Source organism: Melozone crissalis, unplaced genomic scaffold (assembly GCF_028551555.1).
Source record: "Melozone crissalis strain CALT ecotype California unplaced genomic scaffold, PUWL_Pcris_2 ptg000045l_1, whole genome shotgun sequence".
Taxonomy (NCBI): Eukaryota; Metazoa; Chordata; class Aves; order Passeriformes; family Passerellidae; genus Melozone; species Melozone crissalis.
Genome location: NW_026535823.1, coordinates 12,302,072 through 12,311,105, shown reverse-complemented (window position 1 = coordinate 12,311,105; position 9,034 = coordinate 12,302,072). Strand labels below are relative to the sequence as shown.

Genomic DNA, 9,034 nt, shown 5'->3' with positions numbered 1-9,034 from the left:
AATCATAGAACAGATTTTAGAAATAAAAAGCCTCCCATGATAAAACTTCTTTTGAAGTTATTCACCATATGTGTGTCAGTTAATTCCAACCTCCTGGTTTCTTGAATCACTGTATATTATACACAGTTTCATATTGTTATTCAAGATGTTCCTACAATGGTATCTGTAGGAAGTGTCTAACAGGCAGAATGTGCAAACCCTCTTTCCCCCCCTTTTTAATATTATTTATATCCTATATACACAATATGTATACACTTGAATTATAAGAGTTACATATCCTGGTGATATACATGCAAACAGTAGGAATCAGCTAACCACAAATAGTTTTGAGCCACATACATATTAAACATGTATTTTAAAGTGTTTTTTCTTTTTTTTTTTTACAGTTTTAACAAATATACATAAATATAAGAACATAAATTACAGTAAACTGACAGCATTTTTGAGAAAATGTTTATAATCCAGATGCACTGATGCCTAAGGCCTTATAATAATTTAAAAAAGTACTGTTCTAAACTGCTTAATGACATCTCATTCCTGTGCATCTTTTCTCTAAGTAAATGAGCACATCGTAGTAGTGAGGCAGTTTCTCTCAAAGCAGTTTAATGAGAGAAATACGAACATCATTTTAGTCTCCCATGAAACTGAATGGACTACATACTCATAGCACAATACTGTCTTATGTGAATGGAGTTGTCACAACACTGAAACAGAACAGAATCACAAATCATTCAAGTCTTTTCCTGAGAATGAGATTTCCCTCCCCCCCAACAAATTCTCCGGTGTATGATGTTATCAAAATAGCCACAGATTTAGGGGAGGCTTCAAGTTTGTGTCTTCTTTTTTTTTCAGAACATGTTAAAAGCAAATTATAAGAGAAACAAATGCTGAAACAGGGTAGTGATTTATAAAATAATCAAACACTGTTTTGAAATAAAATGCAGCCCTTTATAAATAATACTGAAATATGCCTAGAGTTTGGTTTTGCAAATGGTCATGTAACAGATTTACTGAAATGTCAGTTAGGCTTTTTTGCCATACGTACTTAAAAATTGCTGTGTCACAAGACATCACCTGTTACTGTCAAGAAAACAATTTACAAAGACACACTGAAAATTATCAGATGTCTGTTCCCTAGAAAACTGATTCAAGTCTGAGTTGGCAGATTGAAGGCAGGAAGTGGCCTGAATCTTAAAATCAATGGGAATTAGATACAGGACTTCTCAAAGATCTGTGACTTAGTGAATTCTGTGATTCTTCTGAATATTTAGTGCTCTGTTAGGCAACATCAGGGATTTAGTTCTGAATGTTTCATGAGTTCCTGTTCCTTCCTTGAAGGAGCAGGACCTGACCGTGTCCTCTCTCTCCAGCTGGAACAGTGCAAAGCAATGAACTGCTTAAACCATTTCAGAGACCTACCAAATCTTTTTACTTTGAGTGTTACTGATGTTATGAACATGCACATGGTCAGTCATTACATCTCAGATGGCAACTGACTGAAACAGAAGTAATTGCATCACCTTTACCCTGAGTTGTTAAATAATTCATTTGAAGAAAACTTCAAGCAGTTCAAAGGTTTTTCCTTTACTGTTTAGTTTATAAGCAAATCAGTACTACTGAATTGAAAAAGAATTATAAATACACAGGGGAATGAATCTTGATTTTGTTACAGCACGCAGTAAGGATCTTGGAGAACAGACCCATTCAGCTGTTATTCAGTGACATACAATTTATCATTTAGTCTTTACTGTAAGTCAGTATGCAAAGTTCAATGGTATTGAGAATATTAAGAAGTTTTTCTTTAGTGAAAGAAAAATATTTCAAGACAAGCACAAATACAAACATATAAGGCAACAGATGTAAAAAATATAGTTTGAGTCACTAAAGAGGAACATTCAGTGCTTCAGTGTATCTAATCAAAATACAGAGCAAATATACTCTATATGTTGCATTAGCACATACAAATCTCCACACAAGTCAAACATTTCCGTAATCACTCATAATTATTCACCTAAGAGTTATCTTCTGCACTCCTAAACACTGTGTTTACATTCCAGTTGGACATGATAATAGAACTTGGTGTCCAGTTTTAAGTTCTAAGAGTCTTGTTGGCAACTAGAAATCTATTTCCTATAGGCAGTAAAGATGAAGTGCAAGTTTATCATAATTGTCTCAAGCAAATTTTTTCCCATCTACTATGCCTTGGTGGGTAAGAGTTTCTTAGGAGTTACTGGTCTCTTGGTTTGCCACAAATGGCTGTGAATGGTAATTGCATCAACACTGGCAGACAAAGTTTTGGCAGGTATGTGGCTAAATTGCTTTCTGTCAGAGTTGTACTTATACAGTCCCTCTATCATTTTCTTTGTGATAGACTTGGGACCTATTCCTGTTAATTTATTGATTTCTTCAGTATCAGGGCAGTATGTGTACAGAGATCTAAACTGGCAGCCTGAATCCCGGAACAAGATTAAGAAATTATTGGCATCAGATTTTTCCATTTCCTTTAAAAGAAAGAAAGAAAAAAAAGAAAAACATTCAGAATATGAATTTTGCATTGTAATTAAAAAACATTTCAATTTATTAGATTTCATTTTGAATCAGTTTTCTACCAGAGCTGAAACTTATGCCTAACTCTGTCCACTAAAAGACCTTATTTTCAATCATTAGAGTTTGCTAAGCGTCACCCATCTGAATTTTGATAGGGTAGATATTCATGTTAACCAAAACCTAATTTATTTAGACAATTTCAGCTATACTTGTTTAGTTGTACCTCAAGAACAGACATTCCAAAAGTCTTTTTTTAGACCAAATAAAAATTCTTTTCATCATCCATTTCATCAAGTTGATTTAATACTTGCAAGTTTGGGAACAGGAAACTTGAAACGTGTCTCTGTGTGTCTGGAAGATCCTCTGGTGCTAAAATGGAATTTCAGTCATCCCTACATCCATTCAAGCTTGGTCAAACCATTAAGTCAGTTGGAATGTATTAAACAGAAGTTCTTAATTAGCTGAAATCTTCAGATTCCTATTCCACCTACAGACGTCCTATGGGACACATGCCTTGAAACTTAAACCTTCTATCAAGTGATGTATGCTTCATCCTTGAGGTAAGCATGACATTTGTGCACCTATTTTTTTCTGGGTCATTCTGAGGGTCATTTTGCTCCCAGTTACTTAAACTGCAGGAGTGTGTGCTGATTCCTGACTTGGTATTTCCAAAAAGTGTCTGGAAAGGCAGAGAAAGGAGCATCTAGACATGGATGCAGGATTATGAAGAGAAGAAGGGGCAAGAAATACTGCTATGAAGTTTATTCTGGAATTTCATTCCAGAAATGAAATTCAGTCTGGATTCCAAGTGCCTGTGAGGTTTGATATCAGTTAATCTGTTGTATTTGTCATATGTGGTAAATGGAACAGTCCTGTTACTCTCAAGGCTCAGATTCTGTGTTACTACTTTTGCCTGGGAACACACTGTCCCTGGATTTTTACAATATCTGCATTTTCAGAAAGGTTTATAGCAGTGTAAGAGAGAAGACTGGAAGGCACCTTCCTACAGTACAAAGTCCTGGATTTGCCCTACTGCTTGGAAACTGGAGAAGAGCCAAGAAGGGATGTATTTCAATTCTTTCTGTTCATGAGGGCCCTGTGCGTTAGTTCTAAAGTTCCCAACCTGAGGATCTCCATGTATCAGGGAAAACAATTTAGTGAGCAAATTATGAAAGCCTAGATATTGAAGTTCCTCCATAAAACAAGCAATAACTATTAATTAAACATGTGAATTAATTCAGCTCCCTGTGCTGCATGTACAAAGTAACAGCTCTTGTTTCTATAGCACTGGAGAACCTTTCTGCCTACACGGGAAGGAAGTCACAGAAGTTAATCCCTTCACTGACTGCTGCCATCATCTCTAAGGTTTCCTTTCAGTGTCTGCATTTATCCTTTAGAGTCTCCATAATGCTTGACTTTGGTTTGACATAGGTGTTTATGCTTTTAGGGGAAAAATATTCTTACCTCCAGAATCTTTTTCTTTTGACCTTCATTCACTTTTCCAGCCAGGCAGCAATGTGCCAGTGCATTCTGAATTATATACTTATTAGATTTAGCACTGGGTTCTTTGAAGAGCTTTGGTCCTATGCAAAAGGAACAACAAATAAGCTAAATTAATCAATAAGCCAACAAAGAATTACTTTGAATGCTGTGAAGCACTTCTGGTGTGGAACTTTTGCATGCATAGGAACACAAATCCAGGAATAATACAGAATAAGGTTAGAGACCACAAATTTCATGAACAAGTAAAACGTCATTCAGCTGTCACTGAATTTACTTACAAATGTGTCTTTCATTATTAAATCATTATTATTGGCAGCCTTGGTAATTTTTTTCTCTCTCAGAGGACCTTTTCTTTTGCTTTTTCTAAACAAAATTTCAGTTGTCCAGGAGAGAGCAAAGTCTTTTTCTTTTCCTTCACCTATGATTTCAAGGGTATGAGGTATAACAATGAGGCATATGCAGTGCTTAGAGTAACTGTTGCCTGTTCTCTTTGGAATTCCATAAATGTTTTACCCAGAATCAGGGATTAAAAGATCTGGCTTTACACTTGACAGGTTATTCTGTCTGTAAAATGATTCATCTGGCTGAAGTAAAAATCTTCTGGTTAATTTCTGAAATGTCTGTGTACTTGGGTCAAGTCCATTTAAGAAAACTCAACACATGAGTACCAATTAGGAAAATAATGTGCAAGCATCAATTAAATTTAAGATTAAATCTGTTTGTCTAAGCTTTGGGGGAAAAAACCCTAGAAAATACCTAACCTTATGCTACTCTTCTCACAAACAAAATGATATTAGGTTGGCAAAAGTGGAGCTTTTATAAGGCTGATGATGCAAGGTCTTGGCAGTATCATGTGTGGAATAGTTAGAGAAAATATTTGATTCATAATCTAATAAAGAATGAGTAGTCTGATCATAAAGTTCTTAATAAATTGAGTTGAAATATCAACACTTTGTGCTATGCTAGAGACACTCTGAAAAACAGAATGGTGTGTGAGCTCATGTGCTGTTCTGAGCCTGACTGCAGTTTATTGTGGTTATCACAAATGCTATTGAGTCAGTGCTTTTATTTTGGATTAAAAATGTTAATTTTGTATTATCATCCTCTACTTTGAAGGGCAAAACTCAATCAAGTTTTAGGAAACCAAAACAAGGTAACTGAAAACTTTTCATGCATAGAACCACTATGTTCAATGGCAGGTACATTTCTGACCCTTGTTGCCACTGACCTGTGTACTCTGTAGCAGAGGCCACTGAAGAAGTTGTAGATGCATTTTCCCAATCTTTTTCTCCATTACGACTCCCACAGCGACTTGGGGATAAAAATCCTTCCACAGATTCAGACCTAAACATTAGTTTTAAAATCTATTAAAAAATTCACCATGTTCAGCTGGGAAGCCTTCTGATATGAAAAGAAGGCAAGATAGAACACAATGACTTGAATTATAAACTATAAACCTAAATGCACCAAATTTAGTGTGTTTTGAGTGATGCAAGAAGTTGGTCTTTAGGTGAGGATATGTTAATTTTTGGGCTACATCTGAGGGACAGAGACCTAATAGATGTTCTTGGTTGTGAAACAGAATTACTAAGTGGAAATTTGTGTTACTTTTAACATGTACTGGCAAACCAATGTTATCTCATGTAGTGAACAAACCAGTTCTTGATAGAATAATGAATATGAAGTAAAAATTTAGTTCATTTACACTTATGACTGCAACAACTGGCAGTGAGAACTGCTGTATTTAAGACAGCAAAACAATATCCCTTCTAGTTTTTGTTTTCACAGACAATAGCTTCTGGTGCTGTAATTCTTCAGGCTGCACTCAAATGTGGATAATTTTGCATTTAAAGGTTTAAACAAGATTGTCACGTTTTCTTAAATTATTACAAGATATTTAAAATTTTTTGATTGTGGCCACTGCAAAAGCCAGTCAAATTTGCAGCTTGGAATGAAAGTTGGCTAAGTGAGAAAAAGGCACAGAATAAGGAAAAAAAGTGGTATCACATCAAAATTTGTGTGCATGCTCATTTTCAGTAAAATCAGCAGCAGATGAAAATTCAATTTATAATATATCCTGTGATTAGCACCTCCATGAAGAAGGTGACAAATGTATCACTGAGAATCTCTCAGTGGGATCATCAAAAACAATGGTGATGTGAGGACAAGGTGACAATATGCATTTGGAAAGTTACTGAAAATTCTTTCAACTCTGTTGCTTTTAAAATGTTTTAAAAGTTTCAATCCCCTAAACAAATCCAAAACCTGAGGAAGATGTGCTGCTCATTGAAATCACAGTACAGCACTGCACAACTCCAGCTCTATACACAGGAGTTATCTCCTGCAAAGCCCGTGTAGATGAGCAACATCAAGCCTTTTGTAATAGCTAATATAGCTGGAAGAAATCCCCCTCTCAATTAAAACTGCTGATTTTTAAGAGATGACAAGAGATATTAGGCTAATTGAATCATTTATGAAAGCTTCTTATGTAATAACTGGAAAGTCAGTTCTGGAGACATCAAGGTAATTGAGAAGTCAACTGAAGCCAGCTGCAGGTTTGTCAGAGCTGATAAATAATGTGTAGTGGCCATGAAGACACAACAGGCAATAGCAGAAAATGTAGTACTCCTTATCAACTCCTTCTCCTAGTTTACTTTTCTTCACTTTTTCTTTTTTTATACAAAGAAAATTGTATTTGTCTGAATATTATCAAATAGTTCACAGAAATAGTGATTTTCCTCTGATGACAATATGGGGTTTGTATTAAAAAATAGAATTTTTTTTCTGTTATTTTCAGGTGGTTTTTAATGCAAAATAAATTCTGGTGTTTGGAAAAGGCTGAAGTCCTTGTGAGCATTCAATAATGCCCCGTACAACTGCTAAAGAAAAAAACCAAACAGAAAATACGCTTCTATGTTAAAAAAAGAAAAGCAGCTATGTAGTTGCATGTAGCATACAGGTTTAGCAAAATACCCATAGGCTGAGACTTAGATACAAGCAGGTGAATTAAAGAGGCTGTGTGAACAGCATTTTGCTTTGACCTCATTTATACCTGCCCAACTGGTTCACTTGGTACAATTTGCAAAACAAATGATGATGGCTTGGTTCCCGAATGTCTGACAGTGGAAACCATCCACGTCTCAAATGAGGAAAACATACCTGTTCTCGGAGTACACAATATATACATGACCTCTAAAAAATTCATGCTAGTTTTACATAGCTGATTACAAAATTTTATTACATGAAATGGTTATTTTAGCTTTACCTTGGTGTTCTCTTGCCTGACTGCACACTCTCATTGTCCCCTGTATTCAGCGATGCCAATGAAAGACTAGATACTGAAAAAACACGATAAAGCTGTGAACCTGGATAAAAACAAAGTTAAAGCTTATAAACCTATGCAAGTAGGAGAGTCTGTTCATCAGACCAACACCAGCATCTGAAAGTCAGTAAGGGCATTTCTACATGATATACCTGCATGCATATGTGCTGCACTTCCTGTAAACAGCTGCTGCCACCCAGCCTTGGGCAGCACTGGGGATGAGCTCAGCCTAAGCACTAATGGGAAGCACGAACATGGGAATATTGGCACTATGCAAATCAAAGGATGCAATTAGAGTTAATAAGTCCTCTTGAAAGAGAGCTTAAGAGACTTAATTTAAAGCTTGGGATGGATTCTTGGAAGGTCTTAAGGAAATACTTTAAATTACACTGAAAGACAGACGGAAGCAGCCAGAGAAAACGCAGCACAACAACAAGGGTAGAGGAATCTGTAACAAAAGGGATCACTGAGCAATCTGGTTATTTTTTTCTAATTGTAAATTGATAATACTTCTTCTTCTAGAAGTATTCTTCTAATACTTCTAATTGTAAATTGATAATACTTCTTCTACTGCAAGTTCTGTTGTATCTAAAAGAATGCTAAGTTATTCCACATGATTAGTGTTGCTATGTTCTTAACTATACATGCAGCTGGTGAGCAAAATAGAAAAAAACCATGAAATTTAAAAGTAACTGTCAAGTTTTAATTTTGTCCATATTGTGTGAGTTTAAGTATTCTTACCTTATGGTCACCATTTTATTTATTGATCCCTTATCTCCCAACTTTTATTCATTCTTAGCTCTACAGGTGCAAGAAGAGATTAGTGAAGAAAACATGGGTGTGCATGAAACTCGCAACACATATTCATCCCTCCATTGGGGTTTCAGAGCTAACATTTTTGTTTGCTTATATATGCATGCATGCATAGCAGGTAAGTGACATTCATCTTTCCATTTCTATGCCAAATTTTGCTTTCCAGTTTGGACACGTGCAATTTTAATGTAGCACAAGACTCATAAATGCCCGTGCTTGTTAGGACCAAAACCCAAGCTGGTGTTTCAGCATGAACAGACTCTTGTTCCATGTAAACATTTGTTACCTGGTGGACCTTTGATTGGTGTCTTAGGTGATTCAATATGATCTCTGTGAATAGATTTTGGACGTGGCTTTTTCTGTTTGATTGAGAGGGAACGTGGCTTTATGACAGTATCCATGTCTTCCATAAGCTTTAGTTGTTTCCTTCTCATGTATTCCTGCTTAATAAATTCTCGCCGTGCTCGTTCATCCTCCTTCTTCTGACGTTCTTCTTCTGTTTTGCGTCTAAAAAATGACCAAAAAAATTCAGCACTAGAAGCTTTCCAAATAAGGGATTTCAGCTAGCACAGCGAGGACAACACAGGCAGCAGATTTTTGGAATTCCAATGTTCTCAAGCACCAGTAAAAGACAATTGCTTTTAAATTTTTTTGCAATTTTCAGAGAGTTTAAACTTTTGGGGATATTGCTACTAATAAAACCAAACACAGGTTGATGAGCTTCATTGCTGTAACTGAGTGAACATTGTGCATTTGTGCAGAAGGAAGAGCTGTGAAGAAGCTGTGCTCAGGCCAGCACAGCTCCCAGCCTGAGAGAGCTACAGACTGATGCCACCTGCTGTCCTCCTC

At 36.0% G+C, this 9,034-nt stretch overlaps 1 protein-coding gene across 2 annotated transcripts in view; it reads right to left on the bottom strand.

The window, feature by feature from the left end:
- Positions 1-1,148: 1,148 nt before the first annotated feature.
- The window catches only part of CAMSAP2 (calmodulin regulated spectrin associated protein family member 2), a 78,505-nt gene continuing 70,619 nt past the window's right edge, over positions 1,149-9,034 (bottom strand). For both annotated transcript variants that reach the window (XM_054285636.1, XM_054285637.1), the window contains 5 exons: positions 8,472-8,692; positions 7,316-7,388; positions 5,279-5,394; positions 4,012-4,130; positions 1,149-2,501 (listed from right to left, as the gene is read on the bottom strand). In XM_054285636.1, the coding sequence (XP_054141611.1) occupies positions 2,196-2,501; positions 4,012-4,130; positions 5,279-5,394; positions 7,316-7,388; positions 8,472-8,692 (835 nt within the window). In that variant the 3' untranslated portion in view covers positions 1,149-2,195. The remainder of the gene's footprint in view (positions 2,502-4,011; positions 4,131-5,278; positions 5,395-7,315; positions 7,389-8,471; positions 8,693-9,034) is intronic.